The sequence below is a fragment of the Prinia subflava genome, chromosome 12 (assembly GCF_021018805.1).
Source record: "Prinia subflava isolate CZ2003 ecotype Zambia chromosome 12, Cam_Psub_1.2, whole genome shotgun sequence".
Lineage (NCBI taxonomy): Eukaryota > Metazoa > Chordata > Aves > Passeriformes > Cisticolidae > Prinia > Prinia subflava.
Window position 1 is genome coordinate 2,268,321 of NC_086258.1, and position 24,750 is coordinate 2,293,070.

General features: G+C 51.4%; 1 protein-coding gene across 2 annotated transcripts in view; it reads left to right on the forward strand.

Annotated features, from left to right (window-relative positions):
* The window catches only part of CACNA1B (calcium voltage-gated channel subunit alpha1 B), a 296,467-nt gene that overhangs the window by 142,476 nt on the left and 129,241 nt on the right, over window positions 1-24,750 (forward strand). For both annotated transcript variants that reach the window (XM_063409328.1, XM_063409330.1), the window contains exons 8-11: window positions 9,391-9,506; window positions 16,288-16,344; window positions 18,892-18,981; window positions 22,486-22,695. In XM_063409328.1, the coding sequence (XP_063265398.1) occupies window positions 9,391-9,506; window positions 16,288-16,344; window positions 18,892-18,981; window positions 22,486-22,695 (473 nt within the window). The remainder of the gene's footprint in view (window positions 1-9,390; window positions 9,507-16,287; window positions 16,345-18,891; window positions 18,982-22,485; window positions 22,696-24,750) is intronic.

Below are 24,750 nucleotides of genomic sequence, written 5' to 3' on the forward strand. Positions count from 1 at the left end.
AAGGCATGACAGGGACTGTGAGGAGACGTTTGGGATGGGTGCAGCAGCTTTGTGCCAGCAGGAGCCTGGCAGAGGACACAGCTCCAGCTGTGCTGGCACCCTGCAGGGGACAAAGAGCAGGGGGGAAAAGGGCAGGAAAAAAGGATTTAATTCTTTTTCTCACCCTTTTCTGAGCAGTCTGGAGCATGGATGCTTCACCCCACCAAACACCCTCCCCGTGCTGTGCTCCAGGCTCCCTGGGGGATCTCTGTCTCTGCTGTCCCAGGGTCCCCGAGGTTTCTGTGGTGTTGGAGCAGCTCCTCGGGAGGCAGCAGAGCCCCACCATGACCTCCCCGAACCCGGCTGGCGCTTGGGGAAGAGGAAGCTCCCTCCTCAGGGACTTGCCCTGCCGAATTTCATGACAAGTTTTCCCCCCCTGAGGACTTTTGCCAGATTGAGATCATAAAACCTCTGCCTGCAAGACGTGCAGAGGCTGGAGGAGAGCAGTGCTGATTAATTTGTCACAATGGCAAAGTGTTATTGTGTCCTCCTTCCCCTCATTCCAGAGACAATCCTTCATTTCCCTGCACATTTGTTCCCAGTTCACTGCTACCTGCTGTGATCTGACTTTGCCTGGTGTTAATTATTTGCAGCAGAAGAGCTGCATCATGGAAAGAGATGAGATTCTGCCTTTCTCCTTGCTTTTAGTCTGTTTCAAGGCTGTGCTTAAAAGGGAGGGGAAAGAGGAGAAAAAAACAGATTTTTTTTTTCCTTTTTCTTTGCTCATCACCCTTTTTAACAAAGCCATCATTTCAAACATGAAATGAGGGAGAAATTTTTCTTTCTTGGTTTCTTGCAGGAGGGGGCAGAGAGCAGTGACTGATCCTACTGAATGTGGGTCCTTTGCTCCTTCTGTGTTTTTGGTTAGTCCAGGAGAGCTGGACTCCCTTTATTTGCCCTCCTCTTAAGCCACAATGGAAATCAAAGCCTGGAATACAAAAATGATACATAGGAGACCTAAATTTGAATTTCCTGGGGCCTCTGCTTTGTCCTGGGAGTGGAAACTTGAACAGAACCAGAGGTTCATCCTGCAATTGCAGCAGGCTGAGGCAAGGAGATAAATGGGGCTTTTGAACTCCTTTCTCTCCCTTTGTTGGTGCCTCCTTCAAGCCAGGTTTGCCCAGCTGTGGCACTTGCAGTTTTCAAATCAGATTAGGGGGAATCAAAGTCAAATTGGCACAAGATGAGTGTGAAGACAAAGGGAAGGAGGGAGGAAGGTGCACTGAAGGCGTCACCCCTGTGCTGTTCCTCTCTTCCCAGAAGTACAGGACGTTTCCCAGAGCTGGCCTGCATTTGAAGCCTCTTGTTGCTGTGGCAGTGATTAAAGTGACTCTGAAGCCTGCTTGGGTGCTCAGGGATTGTTCTCTCCCAGATCCTTCCATTCCTGATCAGCTGCTGGAGGAGAGCTGAGTTTTCCCCTCTTCAGGGCAGGAGCAGCTCTCACTGTGCAGGATTGATGGAGCCAGTGCTTATTCCCCAGCACTGGATCTTGGGATGGGTTAAGCAGCTCTTTGGGCTCAGTCTGGACCTTTCCCATGGGATCCTGGCTGGCTGCAGCTCCAGGTGAAATAGAAACAAGAATGTGTTTCTCTGGGAGCTGATGGGACAGCCTGGCGTGGGTGAGGAGCCACAGAGCTTTGTCAGCTCAGTCCTCTGGGCCTTCCTTCCTTAATAAACTTTGACTTCTCAGCAAACTGCAGTGAAACTTATCTTGGAGGTGCCAACTGTCCCCAGCACAAAGGAATTCTAAAGAATCTCTGGCTTTTCAGGTGGATCCATTGTTTGGTTTCCCCTCATTCCAGCAGTTTTCAGTGTGCTCTCCCTGTGCCCCACGGATGGGCTGCCTTTCACTTCCCTCAGATTTTTCCTTGCCCAAATGAGGTGCATTCCCAAGCTTTCTCCTCTTGTTCCACGTGGCCTTTCCAATCAAGGTGCTTTGCCTGTGTTCAGTGGTGACCTGGTCCTGATTTTTAGAACTGTTTGAAACCAGTGATTTAACAATACACCACATCCATCTCTATTCATGTTTTCAGAGCAGTAACTCAGAGGCATCAAATTATTTTTAGTTTTGCCTGCAGATTTCTGAGGATTTTGTGTGTGGATGAGAATAATCAAAGTCAGCTCATCCTGAAATTTTCCTGATCCTTGCTGTGGTAAAGATCTAATGTTATGGGGAAGAAATCCACATTTTGCCTGCTCTCCTGTCATTCTTTTTGCAGCCCTTGTGGGTGCAAAGTGCCAGCTATGCCAGGTGAGATTTGCCCTCTTGGGTTTGCATCTTCCCACCTCCAGGTCATGTCCAGGCAGCTGGAAGTTGCACTGCTTTTCTATTCACTCCTGGATCTATTCTGATTTTTCTTCCCTGAGCCAAGTTTCTAACAGCGTATCTCTAACTCACCCACATCCTCCCAGCTTTGTGTGTCACAGGGAATAAATCTCTCCCTCCTCTCCCCCATCCCTTCCCCTTGTCCCTTGCCTCCTGCTGCTGCTGTGGCCACTCCAGCCTCGGCCGTGCTTGCCTTTCGTCCTCTCCTTTAGGAATTTCAGTGAGAAACTCCGAAGATTGGTGCCTTTGGGGTGCCTGATGCCTGCTGTGGTCCCTGCAGGGCTGCTGTGGTCCCTGCAGGGCTGCTGTGCTCCCTGCAGGGCTGCTGTGGTCCCTGCGGGGCTGCTGTGGTCCCTGCAGGGCTGCTGCTGCCCTGCTGCTGCCTCCCTGGCAGCCCCTGCCCAGCTCTCAGAGCTGGCTGTGGGCTGAGCTGTGTCCTCTGGGAGATCACAGAGCCCCCGGTGCTGCTGCTGGTGACAGGGAAGGAAAATGCTTCAGGAACTGAGGAGAGATGGTGTCCCCTGTCCCTGCTCAGATCCTGGGCAATCCTGTTGTCCTTCAGATCTCCTTCTTCCTTCCTGTCACCCTGCCTGCCTCCCTCTGCCCTGCCCAGAGCCATCTCAGCACCCAGCAGGGCTGGGGATGCTCAGCAGCTCCCCAGGCTCTTCTTGCACCTTCAGCCAGGCCTCTGAGCACCTGCTTTTCTCTGTTCCCACTCCCCATCTCCTTCCAGGCCTCTGAGCACCTGCTTTTCTCTGTTCCCACTCCCCATCTCCTTCCAGGCCTCTGTGCACCTGCTTTTCTCTGTTTCCATTTCTCAGTGCCCATGTCCCTCCTCTCTGTGGGCTCAGTCTGCTCGAACCCCCTCGCTGCCTCTGCCTTTCAAAGAACAGAAGGTAAAATCAGTGTTTAACCCCACTGAGGTTTTGTGTCCTTCGCTGCACAAACAGTGAAGGTGTTGGGGTTTTTTTGTTGCATCCTGCAGAGGCCTCCCCTTATAAAGGATTTGCTGTTCCCCAGGAAGACAAAACACAGAGTTCTGCGCCTGAAAAACAAATTCTGCCCCTGGAGCAGCAATCTGCTTTTCCACAGCTCAGGGATGCTGCTGTGGTTGGGGTGAAATGTTGGGAATGTGCACTGGATCAGATCCTGGTGCAGTGAGACAGGAGTGGTTCTGCAGGATTTTGTGTTTGAAGTGGGAAACCCAATCCCACAAGGTTAAAGGACCCAGGGAATGGCAGGAGTGTGAGGAGAGGTTGCTCAGCAGGATTTTGCCTACTTTGGCTCACCCAAGCAGTCAGAATTTGGTTGGATTGGGACAAGGTGGCAAATCCCAGCATTAAAACACAGAGCTGAGAGGGACAGAAGAATGAACTCTCTATTTCCTTCTCATGTCTGATTAACCAAAATAAATGGTAGGAGATGGGCTTCCACCCATAAAATGCAATTTTGTGTTCCCTGTGGATGCTCTCAGGACATGGGAATTTTGGGGTGTGTGGTGCCAGTGCTGAGCAGTTCCCCAAGGCACTCTGGAGGATCCTGAGGATGTGCCAGTGGCTGTGGCCTGCCAAGAGCACGAGCCATGATTTTACTGACAGATGGAGATGGCCTTGCACTGCTCTCACCTCTCTCATCGTCTCTTCAATGTCTGGGGTGCTCCAGGAGCATCTCCTGCTCCTGCACTTCCTCTGCAGCCCCTTAGGGTGTGGGAAATCCCGCTGGGAAAAGCCAGTGTCCACAAAGGAGACAGAGCAGTGCTGCAGCTTTACTGGAATGAAGGGAGTGACCCCCTGGGGAATTACCCCGCAGGGTTTCTCTCTCGAGGTTTTGGAGGGTGCAGCCTCCTTTTATACCAAAATCCCGGCTGTGTGTTTCCCTCTTCCTTTCCCCGTTGCTGAGGCACTAGGAATTTACTGTCTTCCACATATTCCATGCCTTGAAGCTGTGATTTTCCCCCAAACTGCAGAAATTGCAGAGGTTTGAGGATGTGATTGGCCTTGCCCAAGCTGCTGCTGCTGCCCTGGGCGTGTGCCACACAGCCAAAGCAGGAGGAGCATTTGGGATGCTCCATCCCAGCTCTCTGCTGTCACACAGAAAGTTAATCACACACTCAGGGGATGAAAATTGTGATTTGTTGGGGGTTTTTTGCTCTTTGGTCACTGTGACAGTATTTTTAATTTAAGACCAGCGTGGATAAAGTAGTTGTAAGGATTTCACTAGTTTATTACATTTACTGACCCTGGTGGTTATTCAGGAAATTCAGGGTCGTGCTGACCCATTTTTCCCATTACCCTGAAGTTCAGGAATTCAAACTGGTTAAACTCTCCCAGATTCTGTAACAAACTTTTGTGGCTTGAGGTTGGGGGGGACATTAAAACCCGTTTCAAAGATATCAACACCCATTTCTCCTCAAAGAAAGTTGTGTGTGAAGCCATCAGCTTGAGGAAATTCCTCCCGAGCATCGCTCTTGCTCAGACCTCAGCAGAAAATCGGCACCCAGTGCGTTTTGAGAGTCCTTCCTTGCTGAGTGAGACAGGAGAGGAATTTTAAACGCCCTGGACTGGCTGTCCCCATGGTTCCTGAGGTGGCACCTGCCCTCCAGGCTCACCTTTATCCATTCCTTGGATGTACTCAGGCTGGAGACCAAGCCAATCCTAAAACTAATTGGTTTTTTGGTTGTTTTTTTTTTTAATGTTAATTTGAAGACTTGAAATTTGGAAGTTCTTCTCAGCTGCTTTCCAGGAGTGGCTGGAGGAGCCTTCCAAGATCTGCTGCTTTCCCAACAACACTCCAGCTCCGAGGATGAGGCTGCTCTCCCGAGTAAAGTCTGAGACTTCCTGAGATCTGAACGTGGGATCCTTCTCAATGAGGAGCTAATTACCTGTGCTGTAATTACGAGTGGCTAATCACCAGCACTATTAGCGGTAGCGATGACAGCGGTGCTGTCTCATCTCTCTCTGCCTCTTCCACGCGTTTCTGGCTGATTTTTGAGGAGCAAACGTGAATTGCAGAGCTTTGAGGATGTCACCAGCCTTGCACTGCCGCTGCCCTGGGCGGGAGGAGCATTTGGGATGCTCCATCCCAGCTCTCTGCTGTCACACAGAAAAGTTAATCACACACTCAGGGATGAAGATTGTGCTTTGCTGATTTTTTCCCTCTTTGGGGTGATGGTATTTTTAATTTAAGGCCAGCGTGGAGAAAGTAGTTGTAAGAATTTCATTAGTTTATTACGTTTACTGACCCCAGTAATTCAGGTGATTCAGGAGCTGCCTCTGTCTCCTGTGTGGCTCGGGGGGCTCTGGAATTGCCCTGGAGTGGCTGTTCCAGTGCACATTTCACACCCAGATTGATTTCAGTCCTCGCCCACCAAGGGGGAAAGCAACAACCATCCATTTCCTGGTGAGCACAGGCCACTCTCAAGGTGAAAAATGTGACACATCCTGACTGGATGTGTTCCATGATGGATGCACTGCCTTGGAATCCTGTTTGTTCCTGCTGAATTTGTGGACTCAGCTACAGCGTGGGCAGGGACACCTTCCACTGTCCCAAACTCCAAACCCATCCAACCCTGCCCTGGACACTCCCAGGGATCCAGGGGCAGCCACAGCTGCTCTGTGCCAAGGCCTCTCCACCCTCACTAAAAACATCATTACACATTCCAGGACTGGCCAAAGGGTGGGAAACCAGCTATGAAAAAGATCCTGGAGGTAAAATCTGGGGCAGGAAGCAGCCAATTTCTGCTCAGGTTTTTCCTTTCTGGTGATTTGGGAGATTTTTGCAAGTCAGTGGGATAAATGGGAATTATGCTGAATAAAAGAGGAAACCTATTTACTGCTCCCAATCCTTCCCATGGGGCTCTCTGTGTTTTCATTTGGAGCTGGCAGGGAAACTTCAGTTGAAATATTTTTAGATGAAATACGGCATTTTGATATAATTTCCCCCCCCCCCTTTTCTTTGAATGTGTTCTGAAATTTGCTGAAGAGCTCTCAAAGGGAAATTCTGGGAGTTTTCCAGTTGCAGCAAATGGGGAATATTTCAGTTCCTGAATGGTGATGGATGTAGTGGAACAGACACACATCATTTATTATTACATTCCATATAGAAAACTCTCTTTTTAACAAGTCCCAGCTTCACCAAACCTCTCTCCCACCTCCTGAAATGAGAAAGAACAAGTGGAGCTCCTTTCACAGAAAGATCCTAAATCAAGACCCTCCAGTCTTGAACCTGATCGTGCAGCAGCTGTGGAGCGTTCAGAAGGAATTTAAAGGCAGAAACCCAAGGGATTGCCTTCTCCTGGAAGTTACATTCCCAACTTCTACAGCCGTGCCTGGACAAGGACGTGGACAAGCTCAGGCCCATGGGAACCTCAGGAGGTTTCACCTGCTGGGTCAGGACAACCCCAGGATCAGTCCAGGCTGGGCTGAGCAGAGGGAGCAGCCCTGGAGAGGCACCTGGGGGTGCTGTGGGTGAGAGCTGGACCTGCCCCAGCCCTGAACCCCTGCCCTGGGCTGAGCCCCAGCCTGGGCAGCAGGGGAGGGGATTCTGCCCCTCTGCCCCTGTGCTCAGCTGAGACCCCACCTGCAGAGCTGCCCCAGCCCTGGGCCCAGCACTGCAAGGACCTGGAGCTGCTGCAGAGATCCAGAGGAGGCACAGGGGGATCAGAGGGATGGAGCAGCTCTGCTGGGAGGAAAGGCTGGGAGAGCTGGGAGTGTTCACCTGGAGAGGAGAAGCTTTGGGGTGACCTCGGTGTGGCCTTGAAGGGCCTGAAGGAGCTACAGGAAAGATGGAGAGAGAGAACTGACAAGGGCCTGGAGTGCCAGGACACAGAGAAGGGTTTCAAACTGCCAGAGGGCAGGGATAGATGGGATATTAGGAGGAATTGTTCCCTGTGAGGGTGGGCAGGCCCTGGCACAGGGTGCCCAGAGCAGCTGTGGCTGCCCCTGGATCCCTGGCAGTGTCCAAGGCCAGGCTGGACATTGGGGTTTGGAGCAGCCTGGGACAGTGGAAGGTGTCCCTGCCATGGCAGGGGTGGCACTGGATGGGTTTTGAGGTCCCTCCAACCCAAACAATTCTGTGGTGGCCAAAGCTGCCAGTTCCAGGGAGCAGGAGGGCACAGGTTTAACCTCACAATGTCCCTCACTGGTGCCTTGGGGGATCCGTGTTTGGCTGTACAGAAACTGCTGAAGGTTTGTAACTTTCAGCAGTTTCCCCCTCATTTTCTTACACTTCTAAAGTACAGACCTTCCACTTGAGATTTTGCACTCTGATCCTTGTGGGTCCTTTCCGTTTTGTGATTCTGCAATATAAAGTTGTGATAAAAGGACAAGTCCTGGGTAACTTTTACTGTCCTCAGGCCAGACAGGACCTGGCAGGAGATGAAAAGCTCTGCAAGGAGAGCTCTCCCTTTGCTGCTCCTGGGGGGTGAGGGGGCAGTGCCATGGCTCCTCTGCTGTCCTTCCTGCCCACGGGGTTCCTCCAGGAAACTTCCCACCGCTGCTGCCTCCTCCTCTGAGAAATCTGTGCTGACGCGAGCCCGTAACGCCACGCCTGGAAAATGAGATCCCCTCGTGCTGTCTGATCTCATTCCTCCTGCTCCAGACACGAATCCAGCCTGAGGGGAGTCCCGTGGCCCCAGGCAGCAGGGGCTGAAGCAGGAATGAGAACATGAGAGGGGAAGAGGGGTGACCCAGCAGAGACGTGCAGGATCTTGGATCACCCTGGGGATGTGCTGAGTGCCAAGGAGGTGCCGTCGGCTCAGAGCCGTGTTTTGACTCCCTCTGTTCCAAGGATGGGCTCAGGGGCTGTCCTGGCAGGAGGGGACAGGAGAGGGGAGCCATGAGCCCGGGATGTGCTGCCAAAATGAAGATTCCAGCTGAGCTCTCCCATCAGTGCCAGGTCCCCCCTCAGTCCCTTCTCCCTGGGTCCCACTCCTGCCAAATGAAGCACAAGTGGCACCTCTGAAGGACCAGCTGCAGACTGTGAATGCAGAGCTGCCCCTGCCACTTGGAGATCTTTTTTCCCCCCATTCTTTCACCCTTCTCCCAGCTCCTGCTCCTTGCTGGCTTTTGATGAGCACGTATGGGCTGATTAGGTGGGATTTTAGTAAAAATCATTAGCTAGCTGATTAATTAATAATTTAATCAAGGTGTGAAGGACACAGAAGAGTTAAGAGGTGCTGGGGGACTAAAGCCACATGATCCCACATTTATCCACAAAGCTCTTTAGGGAGACACTCCAGTGTGTGCTTAGAACAGGGATTGAAGGGCTGGTTCAGAGCCCCATCAATGGCAGCTGGGCACCTTCATGTGTCCAGAAAATCAGAACATTTCCAGAAATGCCAGGAATTACCACGGGGAAGGCCCCAGGGTTGTCAGGCTGGTGGCTGCACTTTTTTCTCACCTTCATTTCAAGCTAGACCAGCAGGATGTACTTGGGCATGATTTCTGTGGTGCTTGGATGACCTTTCCTTTCTGCCTCCCCTGTTCTAGAGATGATATCCAGATTCTTGCTTTCCATGGGACTTTAGCAAACAGCAGGATGGTTTTTACCCTCAGCCCAAGACATCTGGGCTATTTCACCTCAACCCATCCCCACTCAGTTCTCATTTGACTTCTGCTTGTCACAATCACCAAAAGCCTGGGAAAACTTGAAGAGAGGCAGACAGGGAAGAGCAGATCCCTTTGGAAAAGTGCTGATGTCTGTGACCTAATCTTGGCTTCTGGAGGAGACTGTGCTGTGGAGAGAGCTGGAGGACGTTTTTTAGCGTTGAGGATGACAATTTGTGTTTCATGACTGGCTGTGGTGCATGCATATGGAATTTTTCAGGTCTCTTTCAGGACGAGAGAGGCCGAGAAGCAGCTGAGGAATAATTTGTTGGACAGCAATCACTCCCTCGCTGTGGTCTCCACTCCCTCCTCCCACCCTGGGCTCCCCAGGCTCCCTGAGCCCCTCTGGCAGGCCGAGGGAGGGCTGTGTGCCTGCCCTGGCTGCCCGTGATGGGTTTTGCCTCTCCTCTCTCCCCGCAGTGAATTTGCCAAGGAGCGGGAGCGGGTGGAGAACCGCCGGGCGTTCCTGAAGCTCCGCAGGCAGCAGCAGATCGAGCGGGAGCTCAACGGGTACCTGGAGTGGATCTTCAAAGCAGGTGAGGAGGCACCTCCTGGGCGTGTGCTGGGGCAGGAGGGGTCTGGGGGTGGGCTCCAGGATCAGTCCCTGGTGTGGCCGAGCCTGGGGAGGGCCCAGCCAGCACTCGGTGGCGTTGTTGGAATTGTTCCCGAGCGTTTGCACCAAAATTATTGCAAAAGGGTGTCGCCCTGTTCTTTTGGAATTTTCTTAGCCTTCTGAGTGTTTACCTTATTGGAGGCAGAATTCTCACTCTTCTAACAGTCTCTTAATGGAAAAATAGCTCTGTTTACTTAGTGGTAGTTTTTTGTTTACATTCCTTTATGGTGGAGGAGAAAAACTGACTGAGTGTCTGTTTGACCAGTGTGGTTGGAGGGGTCATGATCCCATCCTCCAATCCACAGCTGGTGCCAAAAATGTATAAATATGAAAGAAAGTAAAGTTCTGCCCCATCTTTCCTGCTGGGACATCCGTGAGTTGTGTGGTTCCTTCGTGTCCAACTGTGTCAAAAGGATCTCACTTTGGTTGAAGCAAAACTAAAGGAGCTGAGCCAACTTTATTGCTTAGATCAAGGCAATTGTCCTAAACCAGGATAATAGGAAAAGTGATGGAGTGCTGGTGCAGAGCACCCCCACACCCGAGCAGGTGTTCCCTTATGAGGAAAGGAGTTTAAGCCTCATCCCTGAACTTTTAAGGAAGAAGAACCAGAAACTTCCATGCTTCTCTCACCATAACAGCCCAGTGCCAGGACAAAGCACCTACTGGATTCTTTAGCTGTTCCTCAAGGAATGCAGCTATTTTATATTGGGCAGCACACCAAAAACCCCTCCTAGATCCTTGAATACATAAAACAGAGCACGGAGTCTCTCAGGGTTTTTCCAGGTGTCTTAGCAGGTGCAAGGGATCTCCCTGCACTCTGCACGGCTTTTATTCTTTTGTTCCATATAGTTTGTTATTTTCTTCTTTAATTAAACCTTTTTGCTTTTCCAAAACACCTCTGATCACCTGTCTGGCTAATTTTTCTCAAACCATTTCTGAGAGGCTGCTGGCAGCCCTCAGAGCTTGACACAGCCTCGTGGGTCTAACAACACGCTGGCCTCAGGCAGAACTGTATCAGAGTGCCCAAAGCCTGCTCAGAGGGGAACTGCTCCCTTCCAGCAGTAATTTCTGGTTTATTTACCCCCTGCCCAGTTGGTTTATCAGCCTGCCTTCCTTCCTGTGCTGGTAAAACCCACCTGAGTGACGTTTTTTATGAGCTACAAAGATCACTAGCACGGAGCTCCCCTCAGCCCACATGAACATTGCTTTATAAGCATTGGAACTGAACATTCCTCTTTATTGCAAGGCGTGAGCAACTTTAACCAGCACCCAGACACATTAATTTAACAGAAAATAGCATTTTGATCAGACTGCAATGATTGCCAATAACCTTCCTGTCTTGTGGAGGAGCTGATATTTATATATTGACATAACCACAGTCAATTCTTTCAGGCAGCACCAGGAAAACGGGGGGTAATTTCCTCCTTGCTTGCTTTTCAACGTCTGAGCCAAGTGAAAAGGCCTTTTAAAACAATGATGGGAAGGAAAAGAAGTGCTGGTTTCTCAGATGGATTCCTGGGTGCCATTTTAAACAGATCAGCTTCATCTTTGCTCTTTACAACTGAAATGTAAAACAGAAATATCAGCAGTTTATGCGGTGCTTTAAACCCATTACTCCGTGTAGCACTACCCAGGGTGACAATTGAGGGCCACTTGTGTTGTCAGACTTTTATTCACTGTGACTGTTCAGCAGCCACTCAGGCAGCCACTCTTCATTCTGTGCTTCTGGAGGAGGCAGAAAATAGAGAATTCCCTTTCCATTTAGAACTTGTCTTCTCATTAGTTTACAGCTTTTGTGCAGCCCCAGCTCAGATTAATTCCTGGCTTGCCCAGTGGCTGGAGCAGGGCTCTCTGGGCTTCTCCTTTTCTCATCCTGTCTTGCTTTTAAGGCTCTTGGTGATTTTTGGTCTCTAAATCCTGAGTTCCATCAATAAAACAGAGCTGAGAATTCCCCTGCAGGGTTGGGGTGGCTTTGTGTCACTTTGGGGCCTGCTCTGCCCATCACCAGCTGAACTTGTGTGAAACTTGGGATGGAGAAATTATAAAATGTACAGTCAACCTCTGCTCCAATTCCCATCCCTGTGGGAATTCCTGGCTCTTCCATTTCATTGTTGCCAGGGCTAAATAAGTGGCACACCAATCTTGAGCGAAACTGCTAGAAAATGCACATTTTTTAGCCTAATAACACCGGATCCAGAAGGTTTTGTGGAACAGGGTAGTGCATGCAAAAGAGCTGAATCAGGGAATGTTAAAAATACTCTGGAAAGGCATTGTTGAGAATACAATAGGAATAGAAAAGAGGCTCCTAGTACAGCTGAATAATAACAGTAATTAAAATCAGCTTAGCAGAGTTAATAAAATCTTTGAATAAAAATGCAGCACCAAGGCAAAGCCGAGCAGAGGATCCAGGCTTTAGGACTGAGGCACTGAAAATTGGGGCTGTGCCGTCGCCGGGGATTTCCCAGGTCTGTTTGGGGAATTTCAGCCCTGGAATGATCTGGAATTCCTTGTCCAGGATACAGAGGGGGGAGGTACAGCCAGGGAGGACAGACAGAAGGGGACGGAAATCCCTTGCAGCAGCCCCAGGCAGGAGCTGTTTGCATAAAGGGAAGAGCAAAAGCTCCTGGGATTCTGCTCTAATAGAGCCCAGGAGGATTTGGTCATTATTCCTGGGAATATCTAATTGCTTTTAAATCCTTCTGCCAGCCTTGACCTCGTTGACTCTTGGAGCAAAGAGTGCCATGTGTTAACACTCAGTTTGGTTTTAAAAAATAAACCAACCCCACCGAGCTGTGCCTTGCTCTCCCTTTAAATCCATCGCCTTTCTGCAGTGAGGGGAAGAATTCAGGAGTTCTTTTAATTACTTTTCTTTCTCTAATCTCCCTCTACCTTGTTTCATCTTATTTTTTTCTGCTCTAGAGCACCCAGAACCAATCAGGCCAGTGTCCTCTCTTCCCCTGGAAGCCTCACCAGGTTTCCAGTATTTCTAATATCCTTCCTGAGCATTTGGTTTGTTTGGTTTTTTCCCCTTGTTTATTTTTGATGCAAGGCAGGAAGAGTGGAAAGCTGCGTTCCAGTGCTTCATAAAATGATGTCTTGATCTTTAGATTGTTTTTGCTCTTTTTCACATATTCTGTGTAGTTGCTGGAGCTGGACAGGAGCTGCCCTTGTCCTTTGCAGTGCTCAGGGTTTTACCTCAAGGGTTGTTTTAGAGCCAAGGGAAGTGTGAGTGACTGAAATCACTCCTTTATCTGTGCCCTTCCTTCCCTCAGCCAACAACAATTCTAATTTAACATCACGGTTATTGTTCACTGACCACTCTGAAGAGTCTTTAATGTTTCTCATTACTGTCTGCAACTTGAATTATTGCAGAATCCCAGACTCATTTGGGGTGGAAGCCCCATCCAGCCTGGCCCTGGGCACTGCCAGGGATCCAGGGGCAGCCACAGCTGCTCTGGGCACCCTGTGCCAGGGCCTGCCCACCCTCCCAGGGAACAATTCCTGCCCAGTGTCCCATCCAAACCTCTCCCCCTTCAGTCTGAGGGCAGCTGTGCTTTGCAGAGCAATTAGAAAGTGGGGAAGCCAATCCATGCAAATAATTCTGTCCCTGCTGCTTCCCCCACTGAACTCCTCAGAACTGCAGGAACTCCAAGGCTGGGATTTTTGGAGAACAGGGAACTACAAGTTCTCCACACAGAGTAAAGAGCTTACAAGCCCACAAATATTCTTTTGAAGATATCTCTCTTATCTTACAAGGACATGAATCATTTGGAAAACACTTTGCTCAGAGACTCAAAGCCTTCCTGTTCAGGGCTAATCAAGTTTCACGTCTTTTGCATTTTAATTCTTTCCAAATCCACATTTTTCACACAAAACTGGAGTGCTTCTGTTCTCCTGGAGTGCCCGGCTTTGGGAATGGTTTCACCTCTCTCTCCCAGCCCTCTGGAACTTCAAGGCCATCCCTTGGCACGACAGAGCTTTCTGAACTTCAGGTTTCAGCTTGCTTTAAAAGAACAGAGCCCCGAGCCCCTGGCTGGAGAGGGAACACCTCCAGCAATGAACCCCGTGTGAGATGCCAAGGCACAGTAATTGCCACAAAGACAAAGCAGAGGTCCCTGGGAGAGTGTGACAGCCACTTTTGAGGGCTGCATTTTTATCAGCTTTTTCTATTTACCCAGCCAGCAATTAAATTCATTTCGTCTTTGTTCTTCCTCCCCTCTGTTGCCTGTTGAGTGTGAGTTATTTCCTGGAATCTGCTGCTCCTTTGAGCCCCCAATGTCCTCTCTCCCCACACCAAGGAGAAGGAGAAGGGGCACCACTCTTTGCTGCTTTGCCTTTATTTCCAGCCCAGTCACAGCCAGCACTTAATGACCAAAAATTCCTCTTGCTGCTGAGACACCCCTCGCTCTGATACCCTGGCAAAGCCCCTGAGCCTTTGTCTGGAGGCTCAGAATTGCTGATCTGGTCCCATCTCTCTGCTGAACATTTCTCCTCCTGCAGAGGCACCGTTTTTTGGGGTTTTTCAGGTGCCCAATTATCTCCTTCCAGGCTCTGTTAGTGATGGCTGAAGGCAAAGCAGCTCCTGAGGCTCTGTTCAGGATGCTGGCTGGTTACAAACCCCTCCTAGCAGTGCTCAGTGACCTGCTGAGCTCTCTTTGTAGCCTTAAAAACCTCCTGGGGTACCTGTGGTCTTTTGGATTCCCAGAGGACACGAGGCAGACAGGAATAATTATCAAGGGAGAGAACTGGGAACACTGCAGTGTTCTCCAGGAGGAGAGCGAGGCCTGAGGGAATTTCAGAGGTGGAAGAGGGTTGGATTATCTTAAACTGAGCCCAGCTGTGCTTATGGATGGAGATTTGTTTGGGCATCAATTCAGGACCCTGAATTTGGGGCAAAGGTTTGCAGAATTTGTCTGGTAAGAGTAATTTGTGGGTGAGAATCCAGTGTAGCAGCAGCCTTTGGGAAGGGTCTCCCTGCCTAACCCATCCCTTCCTTGTGTTTCAGGGCAGGCACACTGGGAATTGCCGTTTCATTCCTCCCATGTTTTAGCCCCCAAACATCAGTACAGCTTTCCCTGGGGAGGATTTCAGAAGAAACTTTTGGTCTGAGGTTCTGGCTGGTCAGAGAAGTCTCTTGAACTCTCTAAAAAAGCCCATTCACTCTTCTGACCTGTCTTAAGAAGACTTAAAAACCACCTGAAGTGTAGGTGGGAATTGCAGGCACAACTTGTGGGTTTTTGGAAGGACTTTATACCTCTTGAAGTGCAGCTTTGAGCTCATCTGACCTTTTTAACCCTCTCAGCTCTCCTTTCTTTCACATCTTCGGTGCATTACTTTGCACTTTTGTACTTCCTTCCCCTCTGCTTGGATTTCCAGCTTTCCTCAGTCCTTGGTATTATTTTTCAGCCTTCTCAATTTGCTGTCTTATTAAAATATCATTCGCTCTCTCTCCCAGATGATTAATAAAGAGATTATATAAGGCTTGTGTGGCTTATATAGGCTTATATAAGGCTGATCCCCCTGGTATCCTCCCAGACAGCTCTCAGCTACACACTTTGATGTTTGGCCTCTGGTTTGTTTGCATTTATTTTTCTGAAGTTACTCTTCCATCTAGACTGGCTTAAATGGGCTTTAAAGCAAAATTTGGTGGGAACATGGTGTCAGATGTTTTAGTAAGAGCCCCAATCACATTGATGGAATTACAGGAGTGTGAATTTGCCATTTGTAAGAATAGAAGGGAGTGTGGAGTTCACCAGCTGTTTTGTTTGCTTTGGGTTGTCCTTTAGCAGATCCCCACATCAGTTTCCAGCAGCAAACTAAAACTCCGTGGTTCTGAGTGGGGTCTCGAGTATTGGCACAACACTGCAAACTGGCCAGGGGGGTGGCAGTGCCCCGGGAAACCTCAGGAAATTGGGTTGTCTTTCACACAGATAAAATTATTCCATTTTGGGAGGTTGGTTTTTAGTGTTTCCTGATTTTTTTTTAATTTAGGACAGTGCAAGGTTGTATTTTGGAGATGAGTTGCAGAGGAATGGAAGGGTGGTGTTGCAGTTACCGTGCTAGGCAGGGCTCCCCCATGGGAAACTAGCTGTGGGTTTTGTTTGGACAAAGATTTGATGTGATGGCTCTGAGGTGACAGTGAGCCTCCTGCCCTGTGGCCCTGCTGCTCTCACCCTGGGCCACCACGCTGCTCCCCGTGGCCGAATCCTGATGTTTGGGAGACAAGAGAGCAGTGATGGGTGCGGAGCATCTGCCCCAAACTGTCTCCAGTGTGGATGAGGGACCCTCCTGGGGCTTGTGGGGTCCTGCCTGTGTGGAGGAAGGTCCCTGGGGATGAGAGCTGGGTGCAGAATCCCGGGGGTGATTGTGAGGAGGATCTCACGGGGGAAGTGGTTGGTTTGGAATCCTCCCCCTGTGCGAGAGGGGCACGGGCTGAGAAACACCCCTGAGCCAGGAATTCCTCCGCAGGCTCTGGCAGGGGGCGGGCAGGGTGGCACAGGGACAGGCTGGGTGGCACAGGGACAGACTGGGTGGCACTGGGACGGGCTGTGTGGCACAGGGACAGGCTGAGTGGCACTGGGGTGAGCTGTGTGGCACAGGGACAGGCTGGGTGGCACAGGGACAGGCACTGCTGCCCCACAGCCGCTGTCAGAGCAGGGCTGGGAGGAACCCGAGGCTGACCTTGGCTGCTCTTCCTTCCCCAGAGGAGGTCATGCTGGCCGAGGAGGACAAGAACGCCGAAGAGAAGTCCCCTCTGGACGGTAGGTGGCTTTGCTGGGCATTTTCCTCCTGTGCCACGGGAGAGGTTCCACCGCTGCCACCTCCACGCCTTCCTCCCGAGCAGGAGGAGCGTCCCGCATGCACCCGGCACAGACCCGGCCGCGGAGCCCCTTCTCCCGGGCTGCTGCAGGCTGCAGGTGCCTGAGGAGCAGCCACGGGACACCCCACACCCCCCGGGATGGGGATGTGCCCTGGGGTCGGTGCCCACGCCCTGCCGAGGGTGGCTGGCCGTGTGTGCGCGGGTAGAGGCTGCCAGAGGACGGAGAGGAGCGAATGCGCTGAGCGAGAGGAGGAAGGCAGGGCTCCGAACGGATTTGACCCAGGGACTGAGCCCCCTGTTAGCTGTAAGCAGTAAGACATAACAGGGTGTGGTGATCCTTCCTTCCGACGTGCGAGCCCGGCGTGGCAGGACGGCCGCAGGAGCCGAGCAGCGAGGCCACGGGGATGCTCCCCCTGTGCCTCCAGCCCCGACAGCTCTTAGGATGCGCCAGCCACTCAAAGCTCAGTTAAAGATTCTTCCCTCTCCCTTTTCTGACCATCTTTCGTCCTCCCATGTCTCCTCCTTTCCCCTCCCCTCCCTCCCCCCCCTCTTTTTTTTTCTCCTCCCATTCACTGTCAGGGAGGGCCGCCTCGGAAGGGCCGATTCCTCAAGGCACGGCGCCGGCAGAGACTGGCAGCGGCAGCAGCTACAACAGTGAGTGGATCGCAAATCACCAGGGGCTTAGGCGGCACACAGGGGCAGCTTCCCCCCGCACCCCCGCGCCCAGGTCACCGGTGACAGTCCCCGGGCGGTTTTTGCCTGGCTCCCGGCCCGCGGAGCATCCCGTGCCAGCCCGGTGACCTGCGCGGGGGTCTGGGGCCGCAGGAGCTGGGGCTGCAGCAGGTCAGGGCTGAGTGAGGCGTGCAGTGCTCGTGTGCGTGCGGGGTGTGTGTGAGCCGGGGGAGCCTGGCCGGTGTGTGCAGCCAGGGCTGCCCGGCTGCCGCTGCAATCGGTGCCTGCAGGACCAGGGAGAGGCTGAGTGCTGTGAGAAACTCCAGGTGGGTGCAAGGCCAGAGATGCTCAGACTCCTCTTGTCCTAAAGATAAAGGAGCCCGAGAATGTTCCCAGCCTTGGAGCAACTGGTGTGGAGCAGCCCACGTGTAGAGTGGTAAATTCTGAGTCCCCAAAAGAGAGGGATGTGGCATCCAGGGTGCCTGGAGAGATGGCACAGCCCCACTGCCAAACACACGGAGGAGTTTTGTGGGGGAGAAGATAAAAAGCTGCTCAACTCATGGCAGGGAGTGTTGGAAAATGTTAATCCCGGTGCTGGTCACATTCCAGTGCTGAGGATGGCCCTGGACATGCAGGAGTGTGCAGGACAGACACAGCCTGAGGGACCCTGGCATTGCTGGGACTGAGGAGCCAGCCTAGATCCGGGTGGGGCAGCCAGGAGCACCAAGGGCTCTTTGCAAGAACAGTGGATCCACATCACAGTTTCAGAGCATCCTCTCCTCTCTGAGCCCTCCCAAACCTGGGTGATGCTCTGGGTGTTCCCTTGAAGTGACGCAGGCACATCCCTTAGGAGCAGGACGCGCATCCACGCCAGTGTCAGGGCAGGGCAGGGCAGGGTGAGGGTGTTGTGGAGGAGCCTCCCCGGGGCAGTCTCTGCAGCGTGAGTGGCTTTGCTGTGTGTGCCCACGGACCAGTCTGTATCACCACACCGTGGGGTGTCTTACTGCTGATAGAAAGTGCTGCTTTAGTTACTGTGTGTCTCGAAGCTGTCACCAAACTGTACCAACGTGATTATTTTCTTTTTCTGCCACTTCTCAAGGTTCTGCAGGTAGGTGGTCCTGGGAGGAGCATCCTCACTGCTCCTGCCTCGCCTCCCGTGCTCTGGGTGGACAGTGCAGAGCTCTCATTCCCTGTTGGAGTAAATGTAGTGGTGTTTGCCCTCCCCACTAAAAGCTGCTTTTGGAAGAGAACAAAAAAGTGTTTCCAAAGAATCCCGACATCCCCAGAGGACAGGGATTGCACACCGGGTGCTGCTGAGAGGCTGCCCACCGACGTGTGGCCGCTTTTTCCACACAGCACTGCTGCTCCTTGAGGCACAGCTGGGTGGTAACCGGAGCTCTGTAAACTCTGACTCCCTCCCGGTGCCCACTGCAAGCAGCACGGACGGTTCCAGGGGTGGCAGCGCTCACCTCCCAGCCCCGGGGGGCTCAGGAAGCTCCAGTGTCCTTGCCCAGCCTGTGCTGTGCTGAAAGCAGCTGCAGGGATCCCCCCACCCTCCTGCTGCACCAGGGGAAAGGTGCTCAGCTGTGCCTGCAAACCTTCGGGAGCTGGAAGGGCAAAGAAGTGAAGCACCCTGGCACTGAGGCGTGCAGAGGCCCTGCAAGGCTGGGGGTTGTCCGGTTTGCTCCGGGGTACCCTGGTGGGAGAGCTTAAAGCTGGCATTGGGAAGGAAATGCTGGTCCTGAGAGTGAAGGGAGGGGGAGAGGGGATCCACTCTGCATCCTCACGGGGTGTTTTCTCTTTGATTTGCACGCAGTGTTGAAAAGAGCCGCAATAAAGAAGAGCAAAAATGACCTGATTCATGCAGAAGAAGGTGAGGACCATTTCACAGACATTTGCTCCGTTGGTGAGTACTGGCTTCGCACTCCCTGAGGTTTCGGTCTCCACCTGAACCTGCCCGTGCCGTGTTTCCTCCTCTGGAGCGCCTCCTTTGCTCCAGAAGCTGCAGTTCCCCGAAGGAGAATGAATTTCCACTGCTGCTGCAGCAGCACTCGACTTCCCAGAGCCAAAAGCTTCACCCTCTCCCTGCGCTGCCTGCTCAGCTCTTGCATGCTGCACCCTTGAGAGCCCTGCAACGCCTTGGGACGATCCCTGCCGGGCTGGCCATGCTGGGATTCTGCTTGGAACCTGCTCACTCATGCTAACGAGCCCCAAATCTGCCAAACAACGCTGCTGGAGGGAGCAGAGGAAGCGGCCACAGTCCCGTTGTCCACTAAGGCCCAGCTGAGGTGTCGCAGCCTTTGCTGTGGGAATGGTCACTGGGAAGTGCTGGGCAGTGGCCTCAGTTCTCTCATTCTTGTCTTAGAGGAAGATCTTAAAGCAATTTTAAAGCCAGATCTGGAGATCCCGTGCGGAGCAGGGCATCCTGCACTGTGGGGCATTGCTGGGGTGAATTTGGGATCCTCAGGCTGAGGAGGTGCTGCCCGTTCTGAAGCTCCCAGAGCTGAGATCTGCCCGGGTGGGGAGGCAGAGGCAGCTCGGGGCTGCCAGGGGAGGCTCTGGGCACCCAGCACCCACCTCAGGGAGCTGCTGGAGCCAAAACCCTCTCAGTGGGAGAGGCACCTCCTGCTGCTCTGCAGTCGGGGGCTCTGCTTATCCCCGTGCCTGTTGTCGGAGTCTGTTTTGCTGCTGAAGCAGCAGATGTTCTCATTATCTTCCAAAGAAATGTCTTGGCAGCCCAGTCCCCACGAAGCAGCAAATCCTGGCTGCACAGGAGGAGCAGCACAAGCAGCACATTTGAGAATCCGTGTCCGTGGCTGCTTGCACAGCATGAGTGCCTCAATTGCCCTTTGGAAAGTTGGCACCGATGTTTTCAGGGATCACAGCTGCTGCTGGAATTTTTTTTCTCCCCTTTAAAGGAAGACATGGTTGCAGAAAATGAGAGTGGCTTTGGCATGTTCCTGACACCAGCACTGAGCTGCCACAGTCCCCAGGGCTGCAGGGTTTGAGGTGAAACTGCTGCCACTTCCAGGAGAGGTTTGGTGCTGAAAAAGGGCAAAAATGCAGCAGCCTGTGTGCATTTTTGGTTTGGTTTGTTGTTGTTTTTTTCTCGGATCCCTGCATGGATAACAAGGAATGGTCATTTTTTGGAATATTTGCTCACAGTTTCAATAATTACGAGATCTTTGCCTCCAAATCCAAGTCCCTCCAGGCTCTGGGCAGCCAATGCCACGCCAACAGATCTTGGAGTTCAGCATTTCAGGTGGCAACGGATGACGGAGCATCTGGGCTGGGGAATAATCCCAGGCAGAGCTGGGAACTGTCTCGGGAGCATATGGCAGGGAAAATAACAGCAGTGCTTTCCACCTCCTGCGAGTGCTTCACCCACTTGGGAAAAGTGGGTTTGATTTTGATTCATGGAATGAGGCAGAAAAGAAGACATGGATTAAGCAGCGACTTCTGCAGGCTTGTGAAGAGGCTGAAATGCAGAGCATAAACAATCAGATCACGTGGGCAATTACACATAAAGGATCTGTTTTGGAGAAAAGGGGTTTTTGGATGGTTTTCTGTAATGTGTTCAGATGGGAGCAGAAGGAGCGTGGAAGAATTCACAAATAATCCCTGAGTGCCACGTGAAGATGCAGCTCAGGGTGGGGGAGGCTTTGCCAGGTCTCTCTCTGGCCATTGGCTGAAAATGTTGCACTTTAATTCAAACACAGGCACCTTGATGAGCTTTATAGCTGCAGTACAAAGCTCTGTAGTGGTAAACACTTCCCAGGGTGTTCTCTGCAGTTGTTCTTAGCTTTTATTCTTTTCTCTCCACTCCCACTGGCTTCACACCCTCTGTGCTAGGGCAGTGCCTTCATTCCCAGACACCAAAGCCTGGAGAAGGGGATGTTTTCCATGTTCTAGCAGTTTAAATATCACTGCTTTGCTTTTCTGGAAGACCAGCAGAGAGGAATGAGAGGGCAGCACTGTTCCCTTGCCAGTCAGGGAGTACAGAGGGCCTTGGATATTTGAGGGCTCTGTACCTGCTAAGGAGTGCTGTGATATGAGGCAGCCAAAATCCCAGCCTGTGGCTCTTCTTTTTGTCTTAAAGCAGAGGAGGAGCCCTGTGATTTCTTCTCTTCCAAACTGCCAAAGGCAGGATTTTCAAACCAACAGAAGAACACACTGATTTTTTCAGCCAGGAGTTTGTTCAAAGCCTGGCCAAGGCCAGCTCTGTTTTTGGAGTGTGGTGGATGGCCAGAAATGTGAAATGGAGCAGAGAGCTCACTTTCCATGGGGGAACATCACACTTGTGTGGGGCTGTGAGGCTTGGAGAACTGGCTGCTCTCACATCTGGATGCCTCATCCTTTCTCTGGCTGCTGTGGTTGATGTTGCAGGATGAGGCTGGGTGAGATTCCCACCCTTTCCAAGTGTTGACATGGAGGTGATCACATTCCGAGGTTTGGCTGCTGAAGCCAGAGCTCTTTGTTCATGTCACTGAGCCCAGGAGAGTCACCTGCTCCAGGACAGGAGGAGGACATATCCTGCTCATCCTGCTGGGATGTTCCATCCCAGCATGGGGGAGGGCAATAACAATATCTTGTCACAAAGCACTGGCACAGGCAGTGGCCAGCCTGGCACAGCCACCATTTCCCCTGCTCACAGCAGCTCCTGTGGCTGCTGCAGAGGAGCCCCAAGGGCTCCATGTGTTTATTCCCTTATTCCTGATTTCTCCTGCCTCAGCACAGGCTGGAGATCGCCTTTTCATCTGAGCAGTGCCTCTGCCCCAGGGGGAGAGCTGACATCAGGATTCATTTCTTCCATCAGCTTCCTATTGTTGAAGCACTTGACTCTTTGCCAGGGTTTCGGCCCAGAGTGGAAATGGAGCTGAGAGAGGCAGAATTGAGACAAATGAGTGGCTGCCCCCAAAATCTGATGCACGGAGGCAGATTGAACCCTCTGCTGGGAAACACCTGAGGCTGGAGAGTAAAATAAGGAGAAGTCACTCGATTCCATAGTAACTGGTCCTTGGAGCAGGAAAATTAGGAACCAGCATTCCTCTTGCACCTACCCAGCTCCATAAGGACGTGCTGCACACCGTGGGCAGAAACTCCCTGTACCCGCTGCTCTCTGTCCCTGTCAACCAGGAAAAAGTGAGGAGTTTACCTGGGACAATCAGGATTGCTGCAAAGGTTTGGAAGCCCAGTTCAGATGGTGGAGCTGGGCATTGATCCATGAAGTTTTGAAATCCCAGCCTTCATCCCTCATTACAAGCGAGATGCCCTTGCTCAGCCCATTCTCAACATTCCCAGCTTCCTGCTGAGCTGTTTCTGGTGCTTGGAGAGGCTCTGTGTGCCCAGGAACCCCCTCCAGCCTTTTCCCTGCTGGGATGGGGTGTGGTGACTCTTCTTTCTGTCCCAGGGTCTCCCTTTGCCCGTGCCAGTCTGAAGAGTGGGAAGAACGAGAGCTCGTCCTACTTCAGGAGGAAAGAGAAGATGTTCCGCTTCTTCATCCGGCGCATGGTGAAGGCTCAGAGCTTCTACTGGGTCGTGCTCTGCGTGGTGGCCCTCAACACCCTCTGTGTGGCCATGGTGCACTATGACCAGCCCGAGAAGCTGACCACTGCCCTCTGTGAGTACTGGCCACTCACTGGCCGCTCGTGTTCCCCCAGCAGTGCCGCGGTCCCGTCCCGGATCTCAGCTTCCCTCCGAGCTTGGTTCTCCTGACCCACCAGGCATGGAACCACAGATGGTTTGGGTGGGAAGGGAGCTTAAAGCTCTGCTTATTCTACCCCCTGTGCAGGGATACCTTCTGCTAGACCCTGCTCAGCCTGGCCTGGGACACTTCCAGGGGTCCAGGGGCAGACACAGCTTCTCTGGGAATGCCATTCCAATCCTTCACCACCCTCCCAGGGAACGATTCCTGCCCAATATCCCATCTCTCCCTGCCCTCTGGCAGTGGGAACCATTCCCCTTATCCTGGCACTCCAGGCCCTTGTAAATTGTCTCTCTTTACCTTTTCTGTCATCCCCTTCAGGTCCTGGAAGGCCACATTTAGGTCATCTCAAAACTTCCCTTTTCCACACTGAACAATCCCAATTCTCTTTCAAAACACATTTCAAATTATTGAATCACACAATTCAGAAAAAAAAATCCACCAGGGTATTACTTGGAGAGAGGAATGTTATCCTCAAGGTTATTGCAAAGTTGAGATTCAATCAGATGTGAAGCTTGGAACAGGGCAGGAGGAATTGTCCTGGAATGGGGCAGGAGGAGGAATTGCTCTGGAGCGGAGCAGGAGGAATTGTCTTGAAACAGGGCAGAGGAATTGTCCTGGAGCAGGATGTACAAAAGGAAGGGGAATGATGCCTGGGAAAATCAGAATTCTCTGGTTAACCCGTGTCCAGAGAGCTGCAAATCTGTGCCACCTCTGCAGCTGATTTGCACCCATGGGTGATTCCTGCTGGGGACACACTCGGAGCTCTGCCAGCTCTGATATTCCGGGGATAGCAGCAGGTGGAAGGGCCTGGAAGATAAAAATCCCGCAGTGCTTATGGAATCAGGCACTGAGCCCCCACACGTGCTGTGATTGCTGCCAGAGCCTTTAAAGGGTTGCAGCTTTACAGCTCCTTTTTGGTTCTGTGCCCTCCTCCCTGGCGGGGTGTGACGACATGGGATGGGTGTCACGGTGCCCTCCTGTGATGTTAAGTGACAGAAATAACCCCAGAGGGAAAATTATCCTGTATTTGTGAAAAGATTTGATTTTAGCTGGTTCCTGTGGTCACCTGATTTAGCTCAGACAGTCTAAAAGTGCTTTTGAAATATGAATTTTGGGTTTTTAAATGGCTCTGATGAATAGGAAGTGGCGTCTCCCTGAGGTCACAGGCTGGTTCACAAAGCTTGGTTTTAAAAAAATGGGTTTTTTAAATGGAAAGGGAGGGATGGAGCTTTTTTTGTTTATTTTAATGATGTTTGGAGGCTGGGACTCCTAGAGCTGGGAAACTCCTAGGAATTCCTCATGCTGATAGTGGAAATTTTTCCTTCTGAAGGGATGGGATGAGGTTTGTTCCTGGAAGACAAAGCCATTCCTTTGGCCATCTCTGACCCCATAAAATGGCCAGGAAGAAATCTGATGTTCAGCACTTGACCAGATGAAAATTTAAGTAAAACTTCTGAAAAAAGCAAACAGAAGACTGGGAAAAAAACCTCAGATATTTCCAACAGTCTAACAATGTTGGCTTAGATCTTTAAAGATCCTTATCTACCTAATTTGCCTTGATTTCTCTATAAATTAGATACTTAAATATTTCTTGCCTCAGATCCTCAGGTCTTGCCTTATTACAAGGAAGGCAAACTTTTGAAGTTTTTTTTTAGTAGACCTGAGAGGTCAGGAATACTGCCTGCTCTGACATCAAAAGCTCCTTATTAATATTTGTTGAAATATTTAATGCCACCAGGTAATGGAGCTCTAATGAGAGATGTATAATAAGGGCAGAAATTTCTTTCAAGTCTTTTTATTTTTTTGGCAAGATTTCGACTGAAAAGTGAGACAGACCATACAGAGAAGTCACTCTTGCTTATTCATTACCTCAGTTTACCAGAGGAAATAATAAGCTAGACTGGCAGAGTAATTAAAAGTTCGAGGATTAGGATTTCCTCTGGAATTAGGACTAAATGTTTAGGAAGC